This window comes from Drosophila rhopaloa, unplaced genomic scaffold (assembly GCF_018152115.1).
Source record: "Drosophila rhopaloa isolate 14029-0021.01 unplaced genomic scaffold, ASM1815211v1 contig_2, whole genome shotgun sequence".
NCBI lineage: Eukaryota > Metazoa > Arthropoda > Insecta > Diptera > Drosophilidae > Drosophila > Drosophila rhopaloa.
In genome coordinates this window covers 4,797,738-4,825,709 of record NW_025335083.1, presented here as the reverse complement: position 1 = coordinate 4,825,709, position 27,972 = coordinate 4,797,738, and the positions used below count along the sequence as shown (strand labels likewise).

General features: G+C 37.0%; 1 protein-coding gene across 1 annotated transcript in view; it reads right to left on the bottom strand.

Moving 5' to 3' along the window:
* Positions 1 to 27,346, bottom strand: part of LOC108050577 (protein bunched, class 2/F/G isoform) — a 109,273-nt gene extending 81,927 nt beyond the window's left edge. Inside the window, 2 exon segments of the mRNA XM_017132302.2 lie at positions 17,214 to 21,329; positions 27,221 to 27,346. Coding sequence (XP_016987791.2) covers positions 17,214 to 20,230 — 3,017 coding nt within the window. The 5' untranslated portion in view covers positions 20,231 to 21,329; positions 27,221 to 27,346.
* Between the last annotated feature and the right edge of the window lie 626 nt (positions 27,347 to 27,972).

Below are 27,972 nucleotides of genomic sequence, written 5' to 3'. Positions count from 1 at the left end.
ATTGATAAATGCGAAAAAATTCGTTCTTTTGGACATATTTCCGGGTGATATAAAAGCACGGAGGCTCAGCAGAACAACCTACTTTATTTTGGATTTTTTAACGTTCTTTTCTATAACGAGTTTTTAACTGATATTTTATAAATATTTATTTCAAAATATGAATAGTCGTATTTTAGCTTTGTTGTGTATTTTTTTTAAACAAATGGTTAGTCTAAAATTTCCGGAACTTTTAAATCTTGATTATACCGAAAATAGGACAAGGAACGGGTTAGACCCCGAAACCTATAAATTTTTATTTGAAAATACTACAAATATAATAGCTAACCAGGAAGCATTGTAATAAAAAATGTACTGTGCTGTAAAATTCCAGTTTTGCAAATTATTTAATGAGTGAGTCCCCCAACACCCTAAAAACAGCAAATATAAATCACCAATATCGTAAAAATGCAATTAAATGATCGTTTGCCGACCTCCATTTACCTTATTGGAAATTGCCTTTTGCAATGGATTATCTATAAAAAAAAGTATAGTTCCGTTGAAATTCGAAGAAAATAAATTTTCAATTGATTTATTATTTGGCCTCAGAAATAAATGTATCTTTAAAAATGTTCTCATATAAATGATGCACTCTGTGCGGAAATCTAATTTGGCAATGACAAATTGACCGATCACAAGGCAATGTAAAATGCAAATAGAAAATCAAAATAAACAGTGCTAGAGCCATTAGATAAAACATTGATTTGGATCAAGGGGCTACCCCTTAAAAATTAATTAATTGAAATGACGCAACATTTTATTTATTATCGGCAATTAATATTTAAATAACATTAAAATCACCAATTTATTCCATTTTATTTACTAATTAATCCTGTTTTAATGATGTCTTCGAGTATGCCTAATGAACTCGTAAGGTAAATTAAATAAAACAAATGGGCAGTGCAACGTTCATTAAATTTGCATTTTCTTCTATTATTTGGCGTCGACACCGTTCGTTCGTGCGAACATTTTTATTTATTTAATTTTAATTTATCTCATTTTCTTGCTTTTCATCCGTTTTTCGTGTCCATGACAACTGCATGTGTCTTTCTCAATTTTCCGCCCCTCTCTGTTTTTGTGTTTATCCCACTGACAAACAATAATTAGGCAAAGTAAATAATTAATTTCGCATTTTCGCGCATGAAGAAAATTAATGCGAAATTAATGGAGCGTCAAGGCGTCTGCTGCTCACTTGAATCGCCCAGCCATATCCCCAGACATATAGACATATATTGGCCAAGTGTTTGGTTGCAATTTAATTACCAATTTATTAATTGGCACTTTGGGCAGCAGTGCAGCGCCCGACACCAACAAACGTGATTCAGAGGAGAGTGACTAAATGTAGACTGTTGTGATAGCATTACATGGAGGAACAAAATATATTGTAAGTAATAAGGGTTTGACGATACGTCTTTAATTATAGAATTATTCAACAATCTTTTTTCTTGTATTCCCCTAAATCTGTTGAGAAACTGACAAACGAGCCAAAACTAGGGTGTACAACGTTAATGATTAATCACAATTTTAAATTTTGATATATATTTATAATCATAATAACGATTATGGAAAATTGGGAAAAATATATCCATAAGAACCGAAATTAATTAAAGATACCTGTTTTACAAATAATATTATATACGTAGATCATACTGGGTATTTCTTCGGTCAAATTGTTTCTATAAGCCTATGGAATTGGTTTAACCAGAACTAAGTGTGAATTATTTGCACTGCAAGGCAATTATAAATCTCAAAAGTCTCCCTAATCCCCCTTGAAATATGGAGAACTTCAATCTCCCCACGGATCTTTGATTAACTTCCTCTGCCAATATGCTTGTGTGCATTTGTATTAGTCACCTCACGTGGGTGTGTAAGTTTGTGTGGATGCCATGTGGGCGTTGTCAGTTGGTGAAGAAGAAGAAACAGGGAACGAAACAGCTGTTGACTGGCGACTCCACACAGCTGCTATACATATACATCTTATAAAAAAAAATTGGCAAACAAAGGGGTGTCTACACAAGTTAAAAAGAGAGGGGAATACCAAAACATTTATGGAGTTTCTGTAAGTGGAAATCGGAGTGCATGTGGATGATGATGACTAATAAACACTCGCACACTCGCAAACAACAAAGAGACTCTCCACTCTGCAAAACAAACAACAACAAACAAAACAATAAAAAATCACAAGCACTAGGACCAAAAACAAAAATAAAAGCCGGCGAAATAGCTTAAAACGAACAAGCAGCCAGACAAAGAAAAAACCGGCTCAAAACTATATGTAGATAAAAAATAATAAAAACAAATGAACAAAAATTATACTCATGAAGCAGCAAAAAATCCCATAAAGCTGTGAAGTTTTTTAATTTCTTGTTTAATAAGGAGAGTGAAACGATTAAATTTAAAAAAATATATATAGCTTTTTTTACTATTTCAGAAAAAATTAATGAAGAAATTAATAGGTCTATAAAAATGTACTTGCTAAAAGAAAATCCATTTTATTTTATATAATAAATATAGTTATATATAATATGTAATTTAATTATTTTCATTCTGAAAAGTTATTTTTTATACCGTTAGTTAAAAAAATTGACTATGGTAAAAAAAATAGTTAATTATATAAACAAGAAATTAATCAAATATCATTTTCTTTTTTAAGTCCCTCGAATCTTTAAAAATACTGATATTTTCAGGGGAATTTCCCGTTTATCTGCGTGGGCAGAAATATCCGACTAGAATATTTCTTAGTCAGCCATAGAAAACTCAAACAGACAAGATATACAAGAAAACATTTATTACTATAGAAAATCTTTCCGAGCTAATTAAAAGCTAATTAAAAACTGTTTTAAAATATAATAAGCGACACAAAGTTGTATTAATTAGTACAAATGCACGAAATTATGCAAACTTGTGGAAGAAGATATGAAAAGAATGTGAAAGGAAAACAAGAACGACGAATACAGATAAAACAAGAGAGAACGCTATAGTCGGGTGCCCCGACTATCAGATACCCGTTACTCCGGTAAAGGGAGTGTGAGGGAGATGGAGATAGAAACTTTGATCACGCATAACTTTTTAACGAATGGTCCGATTTGAAAAATTTCTTCTACATTTCGATAGGTATTGATAAACACAATAAAACTGCATTTTTACTTTTTCGAAATATTTAAATTTTTAAAATCGTATATAAGCGATTGTGGGCGTTAAAGGGGGCGTGGCACCATTTTGAAACAAACTTGCGCTGCGTAGGAACTTCTAAAATCCACATGCAAAATGCCAATCTTCTAGCTTTTATAGTTTCCGAGATCTCAGCGTTCATACGGACAGACAGACAGACAGACGGACAGACAGACGGACAGACGGACAGACGGACAGACGGACATGGCTAGATCGACTCGGCTAGTGATCCTGATCAAGAATATATATACTTTATAGGGTCGGAAACGCTTCCTTCTAGCTGTTACATACTTTTGCACGAATACAATATACCCTTTTACTCTACGAGTAACGGGTATAACAACCAAAAAAGCGGATTCAAAATATCTGATAATATAACTTCCTGCAAGTCATTCCGTATTTTATATTTATGAGATTTAGTTTTATTATTTTTTAAGCCCAAAAAGTTGATTCAAAAAAATTTCATAATATAACTTTTTGCAAGTCATTCCGTGTTTTATATTTATGAGATTTAGTTTTATTATCTGAGAACTTTTAATCTTCGAAAGAAAGTTGAATTGAATGGAAAACACAAATCTCTTGATAAATGAAAGGCAACACAAAGAAGTTGATTAACAAATATGAATGGAAATGAGAGAACGCGATTGTGAATGCAAGTTAAGAAAACGAACGAGAGATACAAACGCTTAGCTTAGTGGAACGGAAATGAATTGAGTTCCTATAAGGCACACAAATAATGTGAGTCGGTTATAAAGGGAAATATTTAAACAGAAACTTATATTTTCCCAGTTCAATGACCTCTGCCCACTAGCCCACAATAAATAAATTAGCAAATTAGGTGCGAAAACGGGGGAGGAAACCCTCCACTAACTAGGCCTATTACAGACCGTATTGGGTCAAAACAAATGCGTGATAAGAGAAATGCATTTTGACACGCACATCTTTGTTTTGGAACCGCTTTGAGGTTCGGTTCATCGTTCATCGTTCATCACCTCCCATTTAGGGAGGGAGTATTTAAGACGCCGACACGCTTATTAAGTTTTTCTTTCCACTCGCCCACTTGTGGCTTTCAGGTCAACAAATGTTAGTCTGGGCCAAATGCGTCAGAATCAGAATACGTCAATCGGGGTAACCAAAAGGTTCGTTCACATTTGTACTCAAATGATTCTGGGTAATACAATTAAATTTTAGAACTATGTGTTTGTATGTATATTTCCGAACACTGAAATAATAACACAAAATATTGCTCCAAATTTTACAGTATGGTTATGGATACATTAATAAAGTAATTTTAAGTCCTTAAAGGTTTCTTTAGAGAGCATAAATTTGTACAAAGATACGAAATCTGAAGAGGAAATTAAGAATAATTATATATACCCTACTGAAATGTTTGACAACAGCGTTTTCAATTGTCGTTAAATTATTTTTTTAATATAGATTTTAGTCTATAGTATACTTAAAGTATGTTACTAAATTTAATTGTTTAATTTTAAGTATCCTCGAAAGTGGAATTCGCTAAAAGTGTTTATAAAAAAAAATTACATGCATGAAGTAGTTAGCATGCATTTAAAAACGCTTATTCTGTCCCGCTTTAGATACCAATTTATTTTGTAGGACCTAACATAACTTTCAACAAATCATTTAAAAAGTCAAAATCTTAAATAAAAGATACTTATGGATTTGTTGTCGACGACGCTTTAACGACCTAAAGATAACTCACGCCCACGAAATCTCTGCGAATGATGCTAATTGGAGGAAAGGTGCAACTAAAAAGGTGTAAACATTTTTTAACACTTTTCATGTCTGCAACTTTCACGTTCATTTTTAGAGCCGCCACTTTTCACCCAGCACCTTTTGACATTTTGCTGGCGCTTTTTATTGATTTTCAGTTCGAGTAACTTTCCCGCTGTGGCAAGTGGAAATTGCGTTTCAGTTCAGTTTCGAGCCTTCCCCCAAAATGCAAATCCATAATCAACTTTCTGCGACTTGCTGTTTGTTTGCTTGTTTGCCCACACACGATAATATTAATTTCGCTTTTTTCCAACCGTGTACCGGCTGTTATTTTTTGCTGTCAAGGTCGTTCTTCGGCAGGGTGGCACCTCCTCTCCCCAGTCTCCCAACCTTTTGCCTAAGCAGGCTCTTTGTTGTTGTTCTTATCGCTTTTTTGTGGTCATTGTTGTGGTACTTTTATCTGGCAATAACCCCCCAAAACGTTGAACAAGTCGGAAGTTACAAGTTTATTTGCAAACTAGAAAAATCTATTTGAAAACAGCTAGCTATGTTTAGGGTATTTCAAAAATAATAGCTTACATTTTCAGACTTATTTCCAATCCATTTTTTCTATAAATGGATAAATAAATTAAGAATTTGTAATTATACATTTTATTTACTGTTAAACTTTATTTTACCACAAACCACAATTAACCCTGATTTAAATAAAATATTTATAATATTTAAGTATTGAAAAAAATATTACCACTTCCTTAATAAACAGGATTAAAGCCCACTTCTCAATTTTAAAGCTGTAGTTCACTTAAAACTAAATTCATAATATTCAGTTTATCGATTTGAGAATTAAAACTTCGTAAAAAAGAACAATAAATAGCGTGTCAAATTTTGAATATAAACCTTTTGCATTTATATAGCGTTCTTTATATCTTGTTAATGCTTTAACAATATTAGTATAGCCCCATGGAACTACCCATATCGAAATAATATCCTCACACTCTGTAAATTTGCTTCATTTGTTAGTTCGATTTTGTTGCTTTTTGTTTACATCCCAAGTCCTGCCCACAAAATGTTTGAGGAATGGGTGCTTTCTGTCCTCAGTTTTGCCGAAATATCAAATTAAATTTGACATGCAAAAAGTGTAAGAACGAATGAACGAAAACTTTTGGCACTGTTTGAGAACTGACATGATTAAATGAAAAGAAAACGTCAATTAATGAACCATTCACTTTTTAATAAGACTCAGTTCTGAAGTCATTTAATTATGTTTTCCTTGGATCGAGAAAGTAATCTTAATTTGCTCGCAACGCAATTCGATTCAGTTTGAAATGGCAGTAAAGTTTTAAATAGATTTAGAGATTTAAAAATTTGTTTGATATAACCGGATTTAAGTTTTATAATCAAATTTAAAATTAAGTGATCAAACCGCTCTAGTCTCTAAAAGATAATTTTAATAGATTTAACTACCAAAATTAATTGAAAGAGTTAAATCCACGAAGGCGTCGATCTTGTCATTTTAATCCACCCACATTATATCCATTAAACAAATTCCCCAAATTGATCAGACATATTCAATTTGTAAGAATTTTGTATGAGAAACACCAATTTGCAGTCACAGCACATAAACTCATTCAATTGATTGCGATTATTGACCCACTGTGAGAAGAACCCCACCAGAAACTTGGCACTTGGTACGAGAAATGAAGGGAGAATCAGAGTGAGGAGATAGCAGAACAAGATGGGGACATTGTCTCTGTGGTGGTTGCTATCTTTCGTGGACCGTAGAAATTTATGAGCAAATAAATATGCCTGATATTGTTGGTTGTTTTCCTTTTCGTTTTACTTGGTTCTTTGTTATTCTTGCCTTTAGTATTTAAATCATGTGCTCTGGTCCTGCCCTCTCCCCCTGCGATTTCCTATCTATAAAATCACAGCCCACTGACGTCTATCAATTATTTCGTTCTGTATTTTCGGTCTCTTTTATGGGGAATCGACTTTTTCCCAGTGCTTTTGCTTTTTTGCACTCTTTGAATTCCCTTTTTTTTTGGCCGAATTTGAATTGCAAATATGCAAGAAGTCAATACCCAAAGTCAAAGCCAATCATCAATCAATCAACCAGCCGATACGAGCTCTCGAAGAGGCGCCTATAAATCAATAAAAGGCGTTTCACGCTCTGCCAAGGCTTCAATTTCAACAAAAATGTCTAAAAACAAGTGAGAGAAGTGTCAATTTGTATTAATCCAAAATTGGGAAAAGACAAGCCAAGGGGGCAGGCGTAATCTGTGAGGTATTCCCTCTGCCAGCATTTACTTTTGAGCGATGAAAGTTCACCTCCCATCACATGAAAACACCTGTTCAGCATTTCTGTTCCCAGTTCGCATCGCAACCGCAGTGAGGCAGGTTGTGAGTCGTCAGTTTTTTTTTATTATATTATTTTTATTTATTTGATAATGACTAGAGCGAACAACAAACCAACACCACACACCTCGTTAACATTCCTGCCTGGCAACAAAGGGAATTTTTGTGTTGCAAATGGAAATGGAATTCGATTCGGAGCGATTGCCTTATTTTTATACCCGTTACTCGTAGAGTAAAAGGGTATATTGTATTCGTGCAAAAGTATGTAACAGGTAAAAGGAAGCGTTTCCGACCCTATAAAGTATATATGTTCTTGTTCAGGATCACTAGCCGAGTCGATCTAGTCATGTCCGTCTGTCCGTCTGTCTGTCCGTCTGTCTGTCCGTCTGTCCGTCTGTCTGTCCGTCTGTCTGTCCGTATGAACGCTGAGATCTCGGAAACTATAAAAGCTAGAAGAATGGCATTTTGCATGCAGATTCTAGGAGTTCCTACGCAGCGTAAGTTTGTTTCAAAAAGGTGCCACGCCCCCTCTAACGCCCACAATCGCTTATATACGATTTTAAAAATTTAAATATTTCGGAAAAGTAAAAATGCAGTTTTATTGTGTTTATCAATACCTATCGAAATGTAGAAGAAATTTTTCAAATCGGACCATTCGTTAAAAAGTTATGCGTGATCAAAGTTTCTATCTCCATCTCCCTCGCACTCCCCTTTACCTAAGTAATGGGTATCTGATAGTCGGGGCACCCGACTTTAGCGTTCTCTCTTGTTATTTTTGGAATATGTGGGGAAAAATAGCATGTACTTGGTCTCTAATGAATGCTTAGGATTATTTATTTATGTTGGTCCAAATTTAAACGGCTAATATTATACTCATGTGGTAAAATACCTCTTGAAATTTGTTTTCTTGAGTTTTGGGTTGATGCTGATTGTTTTCATTTAAATATTAGACTCTTAAACTTTAATTAAAAATATTGTTTGAAATAAAATTATATTTTATTTATAACCAAGTGGAAAATATTATATGAAATAAAATATAATTTTATTTCATATAATATTTTTCACTTGGTTAACTATGTATTTCTTACTAACTTGGTGAAATATCGAAAGGGCCTAGGAGGGGTGTGGCTGAATAGTTTCTTTGTTCAGATGTGCACACGTTTTCTCTGGTTATGCTGATCATTAATATAATCTTAAACTGAACGTATAGAGTAAAAAAAACTGAAATTTAAAGATGACATGTCTAAGATAAGTTAAGATAAGCAAATTGCTAAATTCCATATAAGTTGTTTTCTTTGTTTACTCTTTTCCCCTGCCATACCATTAAAAAAACACTTGCAGCGTTCTGGGCCATCAATGGGTTAAACGGCCACTCGAAACTAGGCAACTTTGTTGCACTCACCATACGCCGCCCCCTCCCTCTACGGATTTTATCTGGGAAAAAACAGCTCGTGGCGTTAAATAGGAAAACAAACAAAAACGTCAGCGACAGAGAAAAAATGGAGAAGGTGCTAAAAATATTGGCGCGAAAAAATACAAAACAAATATTGCAAAATACTGCGCAAAAATAAAAAAAAAGTTGGCAGTCCATTGGAATAGAGTAAAAGTACACAGAACATAATTACTTGAATTTTTATAAACATTTTAGGGAAACAACAATTGCTTTAAAAGTGTCTATATGAAATTAATATTTAAAAACCAACTGACTTGTGTTTTTAATAAATGGTCAATATAATTAATACACAAAAAATACACTTTTAAATATTAATAGGAGATTGGAAGAATGGAAAATCATATCAAAAAATCAATATTCCAAATGATTTGGATGATGATGATTTAAAATTTTCAAACACGTTTTAATGAAATATTAGATATACATATATGTTAGAATTAAACAATAATGCGATTTTGAAATAATAGATAGTAAAAAAAGTATTTCTAAATATTAATTTAACATTACTAAGTTGTTTGGTGTAAAATAATATTCATGAAAAGAGTATCATTCAGAATATATATTATTTACTCTGTGTAATGACTTAGAATATTGGAGAGAGTCAAAACATGAATTAAATCTAATTTATTTCATTGAGTTTAATCAACGCATGAGGAGACTACTCAATCGCTCTCTCTGCCAACTTGCGTGAGAGAGTAGAAATAGGCAAAAATGCCACGCGCAGCACAGTTTATTTTTAAGCAACAACAACGCATTATAATGAAGGCAGCAACAACATAATGACAATAACAACAACCAGTGAAATAGTCGCACATTGATAGGCGATGCTTGATAGCAACAACGAACTCGCCAAACGACTCGAGGGCGGGGGGTGGTGATGGGAGGTCTTCTCAGGGGTGGGGAGTGGTGGGGACTGACGATGGCCGTATAAAAATCAACTTCAATATTTGAGTCTATTTTTAGACACAAACGAAGCGATACGAACGCATGACCGTTGATTGCGAGCGTCTGTGAGTGTGTGGGGTGTGCGAGCGCGAGAGAAAATAAGAGTGGAAGAGCAACAGACACAGAGAGCTTGTTGTAATTGTAATGCCGGCCAACGATCAGTTGCACTTACACCGACAACAAAACCTAGGAGTGCTGCAGAAATCTCTCACCAACACGTTTCTGTGCTTTCTACGTATGTGTGTGTGCGACGCCAGACAGACGAAACGACGTCAAAGAGGCGTCGTGTTGTTTTTTTAAGTACCCACTATATTTTGAGTAACTGGGTATATTAAACATTGGTCCTTTTTATCATCTTTAACTTACAGTAGGTCTAAGAAATACTTTTAGCTTACCATGAACACGAGAATACTTCGAAAATGTGAGACACCATTTTTTAATATATAATAATCATTTTTTTTAATCATGCCATCTTATTTCTTAAGAAATATTTTTTAGTCATTTATTGTATGACAAATTTATTTACATTTTTTTAAAATGTAATTTTGTGAAGTCAATTTATTTCTGGAATGGGTTTTAAAGTGATTTTGAAATGTGTGTGTTAAAAAAAAATGCTAATTGGATCTTATTTGAAAGTTACTAAATGGGTAACTGTTTTTTTTTAACATTTTTATTCAGTTGTTAATACAATTTTTCAAAAGTGATCTTGTAGTAACAATTTTAACGATTAATTATCATCCAACATTAAAACGTTTTATAGTTACAAATTGGTTCGTGTTTATGAATCAAACTGTGAATTGTATCTAACTTCCCTTAAAATTCCATTAGCAATTTCCACATTCAACGTAATAATGGTAATTATAAACAGTTAACAAAGCATTTGAAACAATTTCATCACCAATTAGAAAGTTGTGTGGCGCCTAGATTAGCACACACCATCTCTTCCCTCTCCACCCATCGCTTCTTGAGCATCGAATTTCCCAAGCGAAGGTCAAGCTGTGTTTTTGGATTCGTTACATTTTCCTCACACTGTTTGTAAACGAATTATTTCTAGTTTTTACTACATTTTGTTACTTTTTACATCACAATTTTTCCCCACACTTGGGCAGCGAGTAAGTGCGCAGCGCATAAGGCGAAGCTCATTTTAGCGTAAAGCGTGGCTTTTATGTAAGCAAAGGGGGGTGGAAAGATTACGGGGGCTACAAGCCCCCAATATGGCGTATTTTCAGATGTAAACGAGACGAAAATAAAATGGAAATGCATGTTTGTATACTGTGTGCATGTTTATTTAGCTTCATATACAGGTAATGCATTATGAGGAAGTGAACGATGATTTCATCTAGAAAAGGTGTTTTTGGTTATTTATGAGACAATATCTACGATGAAAGCGGCCAGCCAACAAAAAGTTAAGTTTTCAGGTTTTCATGGAAATACAGTGAACGATAATTTAAAGTTCAGCGAAGAGGCCTGTTTTGTTTTAACCTTTTGACAAATTATTTAGAACTTGATTTGAGATTGGATTTATTTTCTGCATAGTAACTAACAATATTTTTGTGTGAATTTTCAAAGTTTTTTTTGTTGATAAACTTGTTTACAGTTTCATCAATCACACACTTGAATCCCGCTTCGGTCATACATTTTTCCCAGTAAAAGAAATTAGTAATGTAAATAATCTTTTGCTCGGAGAATGGCAACAATTGTTACTGATAATAAGGGGTTTTATTATCTGAAGATTGGAATCATTTCGTGTTAAGCAACTGACTTTACCAATAAAACCGCATTTGCCACATGCAACTTACATATTCATCGTACTTCCGTGAAATATGTTTATAAATAGCGAATTTAATTTTGGATATTTTAAACAAATTATAAAGTTATAACGTTATTAGGTATGCTTTAGTTCACCACATAATTCTGTCCCTTCGAAAATATTTGCCCCAGCTGTTAGTCTGCTTTTATATTCCGACATGCAGATACATTTGAATAATTTGTTGGCTTGACAAGTGGGTGTATGAGGTTCAATTTGGTTCAGGCAAATTCGAGATAATTAAGATAAACAAATGATAGGGAGAGATGGAAGAGTTGGTCGGTCGCCACCCGATAAGGCAGAATCCCAAACGGAAGTGACAACCGCGTCAGGAGGTTCTTGAGCGTAAAATAATGGCACAGAAAGTTCACTCATTAGTAGGTCAAATACGTCAAAAGGCGACAGGCCCCGAAAAAAACAGGCAGAAAATTTAGCCAAGGCAAAGTAGAAGAGAAAGATATATAATTTGGCACATGTGAGGCGGGAATGTTTTTGACCTTGTGAGAAAAAATAAATACAATATTTTCAATATTTTCATTTCTCCGCAAAAATGTTCTGCAAAAAACTGGAATTTGTTTGGGCATAGTATATGATTTATCATTTATGTATACCCTAATAGTATATGCATCGTGGATAATGAATCCGTTTAAATTGATTTCCAATATGTATGGTTACTGATATTTAGATTTAGTTATACAATTTATAAGACAAAAATATATAGTCATATTAATATACTTTTAAAAATTCGAAATTCAACCTTGCTAAATTTCCTTAATTTTTAATTGGAAATCCGAGCAGCAAAAACCTCGAGCAGGTGTCTGATAATTTCGTTATGAATATTTGGTTCAGTTCAGAAATCTGACAAACCAGACAGATATACCTTTCTCTGTGACTTTGACATAGATTTTTGCTTCAATGTGCAAGTACGCAAAAAATGGCCAAACAAAACAAAAATGACATTAAGAACACTGTTGAATGCTCAATTTGATTCTTCTTCCTCTATTTCTTTGGCTACTTCTTTATTCATACTTTATTATTGTTGATTCCGCTTGGCGTGTATAAATGATTCAACTTCGATCGAAGGAGAGTGAGTAATTGACAAAGCATTTCTTGGCGCCTCTCCCTCGGTTCGTTCCTCCCATTACGGAAGTTCGTTGGTCGAGGTCATTGGAATCCAAGAACAGGCCCAACTTCCCCATTTCCCAGCTCCTGTTTCGGGGCTCTTTCAATTATTCTAAGTCGGTCAATGCCAGACACGCGTCAAGTTAACATTTCGATATGTATTCGTATTTGTTGGGCCCTGCCTTGGTCGCGATTTAAGCAACGCATGAGGTAATCACACATTCAGTGATATATGTACCTATATAGTTTCATGTTTCAAGGGGATTGGGATTGAGGAAAAGGTAGAGGTGTCTCCTTCTTATCGGTTCTTCTTTGCGGCGCACAGTGTCCGAATTGAACAATACGGGACGTATAAAGACACATTTTTAACTTTTGGACTCCGTTTTTTTTTTAAATATATTTTCTATCCATTGATTTCTAGATTTTTCGAACATAATATTATAGTTTTACATTTATTGGTGTATCAACTGAGTGCTTTTATAGTGGCAAATGATTTGTCAAGTACATCAGCTGTTCCGTTTTTTGCAATATGAGGTAATAATATTTAAAACTATTCTGTTCTATATATTTATGTTACAGGTTAAAATAAAAATCAGGTTGTTCTATATCTTGTAAACAAACTGTTATACTGTGCCCCTATTGTTAAGAAATTATTTATTTATACGTCTTAGATTCAGGATTTGGGCCACTGTGCGGCGGGTGACGCATTATTCCTGGGTCTGAAAACGCCGATCGGGTCGTTGCCTGCGGCAAACCAAAACCAATTGCAGTAAATCTGTCAATTGCCTGCACACAATCACTTGATATCCAAAGAAGTCGGGAAAGAGGCGGCTGAGTGAAACATTGTTCAATATAAATTATGGCCACAAAGTCCGGAAAAGATTAAGCCAAAGCTGCGAGAAAGACGAAGGAACCCGCATGGCAACTTTATACGATGAGTAAAAATAAGAGAGGGCTGAGAAAAACATTATTTACTTTATTTAACAGCTTTTAATATCTTTAAATAAATATTTTAGAATTTTCTGGCAATAATTATGAAAGGCACTTCTTTAAAACAATCGCAGATCCTTATATTTATTACATTTTTACCTTAATTTTGTTAAAAATTTGTACTAAGATACGACTTTAATGAACAGACTACGGGTTTCATCATGTGGAGAAATGAATTGTGGCAGCCATTCTGCATAAAATATTTATCTTTATGGAGACATTTTGATTACTTCTGCTCGACTAATTGGCAGCTTGGACAAAGGCAAATTAGTTTCCAGTGTGTGTGTTGAGTACAAGTTATGAGCTCAGCTCTTGGATGATGACAACATTTGACCATGGGGCCAAGTGGGGTATAAGAAGTTAATGGAATTTAGTTTTGTCATTAAAGCTATTTGAATATTGCAAATTTCAACGTAAGCGGACCAAATTTATATTCCAGATGCTTGTCGGACGCAAGCAGCGATTTATATTCCAGCAATAAACATTTGCTGATTTCGGGAAAATAATGATGATTTGTCAGTGAATGTACACATTTGAGATTTATGAAAAGCATATGTTTGAAGAGTTATCTTAACCCTGTAATCAAATTGCAAATACGTTTTTTTAAATTGTTTTGCTATCATTTTAACTTTAGTGACCTTTATCCATTTTAGCTTTGTATTTATTTTTATTCCGTTAAATAACTTTTTCAGAAACATTATCAACAAAATACATTTTTAAATTATGTAATTATTTATCAATCCTAAGAATGACAAATGTTAAGGGGTAACAATGCAGTTGTGATTTCTTTATCAACTGAACCTTTGTTATTGTTCACAATAACAAATAAATATTTTTTCTTTCAATTACGGATAAGTTGCCTGAAGCAGTTGTAATTTATTTGTTATTCAATTTTAAACCAAGAAAATCGTCTTCTTTTATGTAAAGTAAAGTGATCCACAATTGCAATTGTTGCAACAGACCACATCGAGTGTCATTCAGGGAAGACTTTCATTTTCATTAGACAGGGCTGAAACTGGTTTACCCCACTCCTTTTCCTTTATGTCCACTTGTCCAATGTAAGTGACGTAAGTGAAAAAATGTGGAAAACCATGGGTGAGACGCCCTTGGGCCTAGTGCATCAATCAGTTGCTCCAATAAAGAAAAGCATGGACAAATTGTCTGGCAGAGAAAGACGAGTTGGAGAAAAATAAATGTGAAATGAAGATTGAGAGGGCCTGTGGAGAAAATGTCAAGTGCAGTCCGTTTTGGTTGCTAAGCCGACGAGCGCAAACACGAACAAACCAATTCCAAGTACGTATGGGGAGGCATTACTCATACGACGCACTGTCACCCCCCTGGACCCTCCATGAAAACCCCCCCTCTGCAGTCCACGGCCCTGTGCCGGCTATTTTTAATATCCAAGCCACATAATTCATTGTAATTTGCCTTTTGCTGCCACAGTCTGCCCTTTTTTACATTTTCCAGTTGCATTTCGTTGGGGAAGCAAAAAAAAAAAAACGATCGTTCAGAAATAAGGGGAATGAGCAAAAGGCAGGGGATCTCAGGGGGTTGCAGGCACTTGACTGGCTCCTCGTCACACGCAAATGCGCAATCTGCCAAGAATATAATATACACATATCTTTTGTATCTGCTGTATCCGCTATATCTGTATCTACACATGTTTCATTTGCCTTGACTTTGGTCTCTCTTTAATCTCTTAGCATTTGCTCAATGTACAAACAACTGAAAAAGATCCCCTTTTTTAATGCATTTCTCTAGTTTAATCAATCGGTTTAGCAGCGGCACATGCAAAATCCCCAAAAAATGAGTCATCTACTAAACTTTTTCTATGGCAAACAAATTAGTCATCAGTTTAAGGGGGCACCAATAAAAAAAAAACTGTCACCAAATTGTAGCTCGAAAAAAGTTGGCCAATGAGTTAGTTTTGAAATACTCTAACAACAAACGGCGATAATTACGATTTTAATTTACAACTGGTGATGAAAGCTTTTTATGGTTTAATAAACAGATAAAAACTCAACAATAATCAAAGAAAAATTAATGCAATTTGTAATGTATTGTTTAAAACTGAAACTCAATGAATACATATTTAAAATTACAAGTTGTTTTTAATTTATTCAACAAAATTCAAATCATTAATGAAATGTGATCAATCAACTGTTATAACATTTAACATAATTCATGGGAATTAAATTCAGGATTTCAAACCAGACAAAATGCTCGAATTGATTTTAATAATAACATTGAGGTGTGTTTAAATAACAGATTACATCTAGACATTTAAGTTAGTTTAAATTACATATGTACATACAAATAATTTAATAAATCGGAATTATTTTATTCAATTTAGTACAATCATAGCAGCCATTTCTTTTCAGAACTTTCTCAGTGTATGGCAATTGAGTAAACGGTTGTACGCTTTAAAACGAACTTAATTAAAGCGACCTTTTGTGTCACGCTCGAGTTGTTGTTACTGTTGTTGTGAGCCACCGCCCCCACATAACCAAGCCGATCCCCAACCCCCTTTCTCCACACCCTTCCCATCATTTCCCGAAAAAAGAATAAACCGTTCGTTTTATGTGCAAACATTCCATGACTAATTTCATTGATGAATTTTCATTAAATAAATTTTTATAATGAGGTTTACCCACTATTTCTCTTTTTCTCTTTTATATCTTCGCCGTATTTTTATTTTTTCTACGCTTCCCGCCTCAGCAAGCAATTTCAGCAAATGGATGTAGCAAATTTGCAAACAAACAAAACTAAAAAAAAACTATGTAAAAGAGCCAACAACAAATGATTTGAGTGGCGAAATTATTTCTTGTGACCGAAAGAGACGGCGTAATACAATGAGAAAGAGAAGGCGGCGCGTGTTGGCACTTTAGTGGCTCGAAACAAAGCTGAAACTAGCCCTAAATGATAATATTTTCAAGGGAGCAGGGTACCAGGGGACTACCAGGCCATTGGGCATTCTCAAAACTTGTTCAAACAGCCTTTATGCGTTCTAAATATAGCCGAATGCAAAGCAAAGGCAAACCTCGACTCTGTCCATAAATAACTTTCGGGACCGTCTTTGACTTAATTGATTAAGAACCCCGTACAAAAGTAGACAGAGCGGCAGCGTTTTGAGTATAATCGTGTAAATATTTGATCAGCCCAATACTATTTGAGATAAGAACGAATGCCAGGTCCGTAAATGTGGAAAAGCAAAGTCACAAGTTTTTGTGAATGAATTTGAAGAGGAAAATGGAAAAACCGATAAGATAGCAGCTAAATACATTCACCGATTGAACTAAATACTTTTGTTTTCAGAAAAAGAACATTGTAAGATAAACATGCAAGTCAGTTGGTTTGAATTGGTTATTCTGAAGACGCAGAAATTAAATTTTTAATTCTATGTGATAAATTTCGTTAAAATGTTTCATAATGGCATTGAACTTTTTTTAAATTGATTAAGAAACTGATCTTAATATAAAAAAAAAATTAAACGTTCTTATAAATGTATATAAGTTACCCATGATCTAAATTTTATATCCCCTAATAAATTATGTTCATATGGTAAAGCTTTTTAATATGTTGTATGTTTTTCTAGTGACTCACCTTTCAGTCTCGGATTCTGCATTTGGTTGCTGTTGTAGCTGTTGGATTTGCTGCTGCGTTGCTGCTGCTGTCGATGTGGCTCCTGTTGCTGCTGCAGCTCCGGTTGCAACTGCGGCTGCAGCTGCAGCGGCGTTTGCGGCGGTCGCCTGATCTTCGGTCAAGGTTAGCGCGTTTGACAATGCCTCGGCGGTGGCCACAACATTCGCATTCGTTAGGTTAAGATTACTATTATTGGCACTAGCACTCGCGATATTTGTTGGCGGAATCTGTTGCTGTTGCTGCTGAGTCTGCTGCTGTTGTTGCTCCTCCTGCTGTTGCTGCTGCTGCTGCTGTGGCACCATCAATTGCTGTGGATCGGCAATTGTCGAAGGAGCACTCTGCAATTGCAGCGTGGGAATTGCCGGCGAGGCAGTCACCGATGTTGCTGCCGTGACTGATGCTGCAGCTGCTGCTCCTAGATTGGGCTGCTGCTGCTGCTCGTAGCTGGTCATGTGTGATAACAGCGGCAATGTCTGACCCTGGCCAGTGGTCACCGTTGCATTGGAAGTGTTTGAAGTCTGTTGTGGTGGTGCTGCAGCAACTGCAGATGTTGCTGCTGCTGGGGTTTGCTGTGGGTTTGATTGCAGTGGGGTCTGCTGCTGCTGCTGTTGGTTAAATGGCTGTGAGACTATCCCGTCAATCTGCGATGTTGCTTGTTGCTGCTGATGCTGTTGCTCCAATTGGAAGTTTGGCGCCTGCCCGGCAGCAACAGCTGCGAATGTGGGCGTGGCCTGGGGCGTGAGTGGTGCCGGCGACAGCGGCTGCTGCTGTTGCTCCACATAGCTGGTGCTGAGCTGCGACTCGCCAGCTGCCGCTCCACCGCTGTTGTTGTTGTTGGCCGCCCCGCCAGCAACATCGCCGCCGTTCTGGTAATTTTGATAACCCCCTGGCGGCACGTCCATGGCCTCCTCGCGCTGCTTCAGCTGCTGCAGCGTTTGGTGCAACTGCATGGCCGCTGTTCGAGCATAGTCCAAGTTGTTGGGGTCACCGGGCGGGTTGGGTGAACTGGCATTGGCATTGACGCTGTCGAAGAGTTGCTGTTGTTGCTGCTGGGCCTCCATGTGAAGCTGATGCATCCCGTGCACCACTGTAGCGGGGGCCGTCATCACCCCACTGGGCGTGGCACTTATCTGAGCCTGTTGCTGCTGCTGCTGCGAGGATTGCTGCTGGGATTGCGACAGCTGCTGCGACTGTTGCTGCTGCTGTTGCTCGGCATAGTTCCAATTGGCATCGGTCGAGTTGGCCTCCAGATGATTCTCGTTCAGCTTCTGGGTGGGCGGCAGAATCATACTCTGGGTGGTCTTGTGCGGCAGGGCCTCCGACCCACCGGCAACACCTGCTGCACCGTCAGCCGTGGCTGCGTGCGCATCGGAAGTAGAAGAGCCAGTCTTTTCGTTGTTATTACCACCATTACCCACACTCGAGTGGTCCAGGTAATCCATGCACATCCAGCGACCCCGCTTGAACGGCTCCGTGGACTCGATTTTGACCACCTTGAACCGCTCGCTGCGATGCTGCGTCTCCTTGATGTCGTCCTTCTTCTTGGTGCCCCCCGGTGTGACGGCACCACTCACCACGTTGATGATGTTATCCGACACGTTCACCTGCACATTCTGGATCGTCTGGCCCAGCGACGGACCAATGGGATCCACCACCACGAGGCCGTATTGCGAGCTAGTCGGTATCACCGGCGCATTCGTGCTGAGGGCATTGTTGGCATAGTACACCTCCTCCTTGGAGAACGTGTCCTCGGACATCGAGGGCGTCTCGTTCTCCAGGTCCGTTATCCGACTATTGTCATCCGTGTGAGATTCGTCCAGATCATCGGCCGACTCGTCTCCAGTATCGCCGGCAGCATTCAGCTTGGGATGGCCCACCGTCACCGAGGTGATTTCGAATGAGGAAGTCGTCTTTGGTTTGCGATTGGTGGCACCTCCAGTGGCCCCCGAGGAGCCCCCGCCACCCCCACCCGCAGCAGCCCCACCGGCGACGGTCAACGAGGCGTGTCCTTGGCTGAGGCTAGTCTGATGCTGATGCTGCTGCTGGTGGTTGTGATGCTGGTGGTGGTGATGGTGATGATGGTGGTGATGTGGCTGATGGTGATGGCTGCCTGCTGCTGCCGCTGGAGCTGCAGTTGCAGTTGCTCCGCCCACCGAACGTGCCCCATTATTGTTGGGGGAACTGGCCTTGGTGTAACCGCTGTTGTTGCTGCCTCCACTGCTGCTGCTGTTGCTGCTGCTTACCGGCTGCTGTTGCTGCGGGGTCGAGTTGCTGCCACCACTGCTACTGCTGGATTTGGGGGCCAGCGATGTGGAGGTGGACGTGGCCAGGCTCGAGTTGCTACTGGCTCTGGACACCGATGTGGCTGCCGCTGCTGCCACACGACTCAGCGAGTTTAGACGCAAACTTTCGCTGGTCGTGCGCTGCAAAGCCGAGTTGCTGCCGGCATTGTTGCTGTTCTGATAGATGTTGCTGGGGGGATAGCACGGAGCAAAGTGATGGTTGCTGGTCAGGGAGTTCACCTTGGTCAGCTTGCGTATGTTGCCGCCAGTGCCGCCCACGCTGACCCCTCGGGCCGGTGTCAGCATGGAGTTCCTGCGTCCCGGATTGTTGCCGGTTCCGGCATTTGAAGCGGCCGGCTTGAACTTGGCATTCACCGTGCGATCGAACATGTTGCTGATGCTGCTGCGCTGCTGCTGCGGAGTGTTGCTGCTTGTGGCTGCAACTGTTGCTGCTGCTGTTGCTACTGTGGCTGCTGCTGATGATGATTGGCGTCGCACCAAGGGCAGTGCTTCCTGTGAGTTTTCCGGCGATGAGGCCTGCGAGTTAGTGGGCGACTGGTTAGCTAAGCTCGATGTGGCTGAAGCGGCGGTGACTGATGTGGCGGCTAGTGGTTGCTGATGTTGGTGGTGTTGCTGTTGCTGCTGCTGCTGTTGGTGACCGGAATCTTCGCTGGCCGCACTTTGATTCTCGGCCATAATCGAATTAGATTTCAGCGTGCGCAAAGTCTTTAGCAAATAATCCAGGATTGCTGACGATTCTTGGATTATTTGGGCCACGGAAAAAGTTACGATACACCCTCGGTTGTCACAACTACGGGTAATTATTTATTATTGACTGTTTATATATTTATTTGCGTTCTGTCAGTTGTGTTAGCTGCTGTTCGCCCGCCAATTTGAATGCGATTTTTGCACTGGCCAGCCGACGACGCCGATGCATAATAGCGGTTAGCGTTGCGTTGTCAGGTGCCACCGACTGCCAACTGATCCGATCTGATCCGTAACCGTCCGTACTATAATGTTCCGTTCCGATCCGATCCGAGGACTAGCGACGATCGCGACGCGACGCGACGCAATTTGAACCGAGCGACGATGGGTAATGCGAAACTCTTGTTATTTATTATTTTTTTGTTGGGGAGTTGATTTTGTTATGCTAATAAATTGAAATTTATTTATTTATCCGACTGCCTTTTGGGGGGTGGTTTTGTGTTGTGGGGTTTGGTGGGCGGTTATAATTTGCCTTTCCGCGTTTTATTAGCTGCAGCATCAACATCAACAACAACAACACTGGTCACAGGCGGCAGGGACAGCGCCATCTAGCGTTTGACTTTGTTTAGCGGGCGTTTCAATTTTCGCCACTAACAATGTGACACACACACACTAAACACTCACGTACACGCACACGCGCGCGCCCCCTCACACACACAGGTGCATGTGGACAGCACAGCTGTTAATCGAATCAATTCGACTTGATTCGATTCGAAATGGTTTGCAGTTGATTTGTTTTTGAAAATAACTTCTTTTGATGTGTTTTAGAACTTGCTATCACACTTAAAATATTTCTTAAAAACTATGAAAATATTTTGGTGATTTTGGTTAACTAGGGATTTAATTTAGGCTTCACGTTGATCTATTAATTGTATTCATGTATTTGTTGCACTTTTCTTCTTCGTCGTCACACGCTTACGCATAGGTTTTCAATTTGTTGTTTTTATTTTTAAATTTCTTTCGTTGAATTAATCAATTTCTTCGGTTTAGTTTTACTAGCACATTGCAGTAAATTGTAGAAATGAAATTCCTGTGAAATAGCAGAGCAGAACAAGAACGACAATAAGAATTAAATTCATTAACATGGTTGGCCGGAAAGCAAGATATACGAAATTCGATCAAAAATAAACATAAATATTTTTTTTCTATTATTTGTTTATTAAATTAAATGCACACGAAACGAAGCCGGCCACAAAGATCGAGGGACAGAGAGGCGCAGAAAAAAGTAAATAATTGCACTGAACAACGCGACGCACATATACGGTGGCTTGCAGCTTAATTGACTCAACACATAATACCAAATTTAAGCTGGCTTAACTATGAAACGAAAGGTTTTAACCTTCACAAAAGGTAAAATCTCAGAAAAATCAAATACTACTACTACCTCATATGGTTTATCCATCAATATCTTATTTTATTGGTAAGCTTTTCTCCCAAACTATAAATCTTTTTGTATTACCCTATCTAACTAGATTTTAATAGGCCATTTATAAAAAAAGTTTTTTGTTAAAGATATCCTAACATCTCAAACGAGCAATCCATCAGAGTCTTAAAAAAAACAATTATCTTATGGGCCTGAAGCTAGACCCAACCTTCTGTTTTTTTATATGATTTTCTATAAGTATCTAGTTAAATTTCATACTGCGTAGTTCATGTTCGTTTATTATCATCACGACGATGTTGATGATGCTTTTGTGTGCTTTTCATTATTTTTTGTGTAGCCTCCTTTTTATTATTGATTTCATTGAGTTGTCTGTATTGTGGGTACGTCGTAGTTTTGTTGAATTAGTTAAGTGCTACATTAGAGAAAGAAGGTTTGGGGAAGGGGTTTCCTTCCGAGCCAATGAAAAAACCGATTGTTTATTTTTAATAACTTTTCTCCCTCTTATTTATTTTTGCATTTGCAATTGAGTATTTAAATATTTATTTTCTTTCGGCATTGATTTTTTTCGACTCACTCATTATTTAATCGATTTCGTTTACGGAAATCAGAAATGAGCACGCCAACCAAAGAGAAAGAGATAAAAAAGCAGCCACAAAAATTATTTGCAAAAAAAGTTGCCGAAAAAGTTTTGCAAACATTTTTGGGCACACGCGCGGTTTTTTGCCGCACTTGTGTTGGTTAATAACCGTAAGCTTTGACGATCATTCATAAATTGCGTGGACTGGTTAGAAAAGAGTGTGCTTGTATGTGCTAGTACAGTGGTCACTAAATGTTGAATTTAAAATTTTTAAATATTGAATAATATAATGTCATTTTATTGCTTTTAAATATTGATTATAAAATGGGGACAACTTTATCTTCATCTATAAAAAGCTATGTAGTATATTTTCGGATAATTAATATTAATATTAAATATTATTTTGGAGTGATTACTGTAGTTGCGTTTGAACTCTGCGTGTGCCCTGCCAGAAGGCAAAGTCAAGACCTTGACGGTGCTCTTTTATTCTCTCTCTCGCTTAATTTTGTTTTATTTCTTTTTGCCTAATCGAGTTATAAACGACGTAAAAAAATCTGATTATTTCGTGGCTAAAAGTGGAATAAGTTGAAAAGCAGAGAAAAACAACAAAATCATCAAACCAGAAGAACAACCGTACAACAACAAAAAATCTGTTATAGGTCAACATTGGTCGTAGCACTCTGTCAAGGTGTTTTTTTCTGTGGGATCTTAAAGAGTATATTGGCCTTGTTCTTGAGCCACACAGGTGTTAAGCGAAGCTTCTACTTGATCTTGCGATTATTTGGAGATCATTTGGGGGAACAAAGGACTGAAAATTGAACATCAAACAGTTGTAAATGCACGCAAGATTTATTATAAATAGGAACCATGTCGTAATATATCTTACTAAATATTTCCTAGTCTTTTAAGCTAATAAATTGACAAAAAAAAACACCTCGATTTATTAATATAACTAGACTGTGGATCCGATATTGTTAATCTGTTTCAAAAAAAATGAAAATAATTTTACAAATATAATAAAACATAAAGAAATCTTTCCTTCGCTCTAAAAAAATATATTTAGAGAATGTCATTTAAAATTCTGGTCACCCTCCACATAACCCTTGATCAAAACTAAATCAATCAAGTCTTAATTCCACCAATGTACACAGCCAAAGAAAAGAAGGCCCCACCTATTCAGGACTATTAAGGAGTCGATTCTTATAACTCAACTTCTGGACAATAAACTTGGGGTCCCCCTTTAACCCTTGGCAGACGATAATCAAAGTACTGCTGTAGGCACCAGATTTCACACACAATCAAATCGGCGAATGAGGAGATGGAAATGGAAGGAGGATTTCTGCCTCTCTCCTTCTCACTGCCTGCCTCAATAGCAAAAACAACAAGGTGATGGAGAAAGGAAAATGAGAACTAAGAGTGCAGACAAGAAACAAGCAACAGAAGAAGAACTAATTGCAACGACAAAGCATAAAATCGATGGGAAGCCAACAACAATAATAAAAACAACAAATGTAATGAAAAGCAACTACAACAGATAGTACTGAAAGAGAGGCAGAGAGAGAGCAAGCGAGTGCGCGTTAAGCAAATTGCAATCAGAGAGGACGAGCTCCAAAAGAGCGAGAGAGCCTGTTGGCACCCCTGCTCCTTCTTCTTTCTTCAAACGTGGGCGCCTACAAGTGGGCGGGGCGGGACGAGGGCCGCATACCAAACAAACCGCAAAAGGAGAGCGGCGGGTCCTCTCTCATTTCCTTTCTCTCGCTCTCATTCTCGCGGACAGCTGCCGGTAATCAATATTGATGATGATAGCAGCGCAGCAGCAGCCGAAGAAGGCGAAGAGAGAAATGGAAAGATGTCCTGATTGTTCGAAGTGCACCGAAAGAGAATCAGACAAATTTAAAAATACGCTTAACAATATAAAAAATAATTTGATCACATAACGAGGAGCATTCTTTCATCCAGTTATACTTAAAAAACCAATCATTTATGTGTATGAAGAGTAACGAAGAATTTCAAAAGAATCTGGATATTTTGAAAACAATTAAAGGATTTTTAGATTCCTTAAATAAAAAAAATGTAAAACTACGGTCGAAAACTTCCTTAGCTTGAATCCTCAAGATTTTTTCTATATTTCAAAATTCGACGTAGCGCTATTGTCGAATGCCTTTACTATCAGATACTTGTTACTGTTTTCTAAATTCAAAATAATTATGCCTCTAGCGGATGGGGTTTTTTAAATTTAAGGGCCATTTTTTAAAAAAACTTTATCAACATTAGTCTGCATGTTAAGTCCTAACCTCTAGCTCTTATTGTTTTCGTTGATCATGATCAAGAATAAATAAACATATGGGGCCATTAACACTCTCCCTGTTTTGCATGTTACTTTTTATTCATAAGACATACCCTATTAGGGTGCCATCCACACTGCAGTCGATTGAGGTAGGGGTAACTAGTGATTTCAAAATTGGAGTAAGTAGAGTTTCGACGGTTTTTGCTGTAACTTTTAGGGAATAATCGAATATTTAGGACATTGTTGTCCTATTGGTCGGCCATATTATGATACTATCCCCACTCGCACAGCTGTTTCAAGCAACATTCAAAATGGCGGAAAAATATGGCTGACTTTTTTTTTACCAACCGTATGAAAATCAAAACAAAGAACAGCTGTTCGTAGTTCCAGGTATTGCTTCGATAGATAACTCGATAGGAAACTGGTAAATACCGGTTAAATTAAAAAAAATGCTTCTGCCATAAACAATTTTTTAAATAACTAAAAATGCTGGGCTTATCATAGCTGAAATGAAGTGATATAATTTACTGACCTGTATTTTTACCAACCAAAACTCAATTAACAGATACAAAAATAATAAAAAATATATAAAAAATCGTTACGTTTTCAGAAGAACCCATTTCCTTATATTTTTCCACCCACAGGGACTTTCCACCTTTTCTCCTTTTCTTTTCGCAAGGAAATGATTCACAATGCAAAAAAAAGGGGAAAGGAAAAGAAAAACGAAGGCGTTGTAGTAGGAAGTAAAAGAACCCGAACGGGAAATAGGGAGCGAGAGAGACCGAGAGAAGGCAATGAAAATGTTTATCAAACGAGAAAAGAGCAGCGAAAGGGATGCCGAGGAAGATGAGGAAGAAGTGGCGGCTGCAAAAGCAACAACAAGTCAGAGATTACAATGAAAATGCATCCACGAGATACTCAGAAACAATTTAAAATCAAATAAAATTTCCCAATAGAATTGAGTCGCAGAACAAAAAATTATTCTACAATAATCAAACGAAATTATACCTAAAAGTAACGAAAATGGATATAGCACAAAGAGTTTTTGAGGTAAATAATATAAAAAATCTAAATTTGATTCGATAATTTTAATACTTAAAAAATACGTAACAACAAAAAAATTGTTAGCAACATTGTCTTTAAAAAACAGATTTTAAATTTGTTTTGCTTTTATTTAAATAAAATTAAGGAGAGGCTCATTCTGAAATCTCAAAATAAGCTATACTTACTTTTTAATTAATATTTGTTTAATTTAAATAAATTTGTATTTTAAGCAATACAAAGGATGTTTTTAAATAGTAAACCTTCAAATAATAAACACAGTACACGGGAGAATGAAATGTTTGGTAGACGTGACTGCACGCATGTGTTGTAAATCCCTCTAAAAAACACAGCTCATTTCTTTAAACTTAAATGCAACCTGATACAAATTAGCCTCTCAAAACTCAAATAAATTTTATGAAAAAAATTAGTATCCACATATTTAAATGTCTAAAACGAATAGGATTACTAAACACAAACTTATAAAATCAAGGGTAAGCAGGAAGCTCGGCAAGAAAACCAAAGAAAACCGATCTGTCCTGAGGTTTGTTGTTTCGCTTTGAAATCGGAGATGCTATGGGAGGGATGATCACAATGATCTTCAAGGTGATATATGTAGGTAAGTTCAAGGGCAAAAAAAGCTAATCAGATTTATCGATGGTGGGAGTTGCAACAAAGAAGGTTCTTATATGGTATATGAGATTTTGAAATGTTATTTTTTTTTTACCAAAAACAAACTGTTGATCCAGAAACAAACAAGAATAAGTATTTCTTTGTTGCTTAAACTAAATATAATACAAACAAATTAAAAGAAGGACGCTTTTTATTTTTTGTATTATATTTTCTACGTTACTCTATAAAGAATAATATATACACAAATAATGTTGCTTAATAATTATGCATTGCATCAAGACAAAAATAAGTTTACAGAGGTGTAAGCTTATTGAAACAACTTTCTTTACAAATCCACTCTTCAATTTCATAGTACCGTTATTTAATATCTCTCCATATTTTTTAAACACTTGTGTGCAATACGAGTTACCGTTAAACTAAGCACAACTCACAATGTTGTACTCCAATTTCTGTAGAAAATCACAAAAATACCCCATAATATCGGATGTCAAATAAGCAGAAAATTGCAAAATGCCACAAAAACAAAACTAACACTTGACTAAACAATCAAGGCGAAGCAGAACAGAAAATAAACAACAATGCCGGACCAGCTGACATTATAAACAAAAGCAAATGTCAAAAAATACTAAAAAAAACATAAGAAGCAAAAACTGGAGTTAATCAATTGCTTGGCCAGCTGTTTTGGAGAAATAAGAATGAAAAGGGGATATGGGAAAATCAAAGGTACAAAGTGCAAACTGCAACAACAAAAACCGAAAGTAATGAAAATGAAACAACAAAAAGGATGGGCACACACACATTCAAACAATTACGCGAAGTTTTTGCACTTTTGTTTCCTTGAATTTCTATAAATTTTTCTTCATTTAAATCATGTTTAGTTTTGCTTCCTTTTCTTTTTGCTTATTTTCTGATCGATTTGTTGCACTGTGCGGCGGCGGTGATTTTTTCGTTTTCCCTCTCTATCCTCTGACTTTTTCTTCTTTTTGTTATAACACTTACACGACAAACGAATTAAAAGTACTACGTTTCGTGGTATAAAATTATAAACTAAAAACAAACGAACGACCACAATTTAAATTTGGATGGGATTTTAGTTTTTCGTTGCGTTTTGCTAATCGGACAAAAGGAAGGTAAATGACAGTTTTGACAGTTGGCTGGCATAAGCAAAAAAGCGGAGAGCGAGAGAGCCGGAGAGGAAAAGCAAGAGAGAGAGAGAGTGGGAGAGTAAGGGAGAGAGGCATTAAATAAACGAAAAGCGTGCATGAAAGATTGGCAAAAAAAAGTTTTGTGCAAAAAAAAAACGAAACGCCGAACTAAGGAAAGCAAACAATCGAATTCAACAATTTTTTGCACATTTTAACGCAAGGGATTTTTTCTTCTTAGTTTTCCTGGCAAAGGCGGCTCACACCCACACATACACAAACTAATCTCCCGCTCTCTCTGTCTCTTCAATTTGCAGAGAGTCGGCAATCAAAAAAATGTTGTTTGCCCGTCTCTCCGCTTGTCACTTTACTTTTTGCAGCTATTTTATTTGGCTTTTTGCAAATATATTTATTTTTCAGCACATATAAATTTTCCATCAGTGCCTTTTGTGCTCCGTTTTCTTATTCAATTTACACGCACACAGCCGCAGCACACACACATACACATCATCTGCATGCCAGCTCGCTCACACACACAGCGAACGCACACGTCACACTCACACACTTACACGCACGCACATACACAGTTTTTTCTTCGATTTTGCGCTG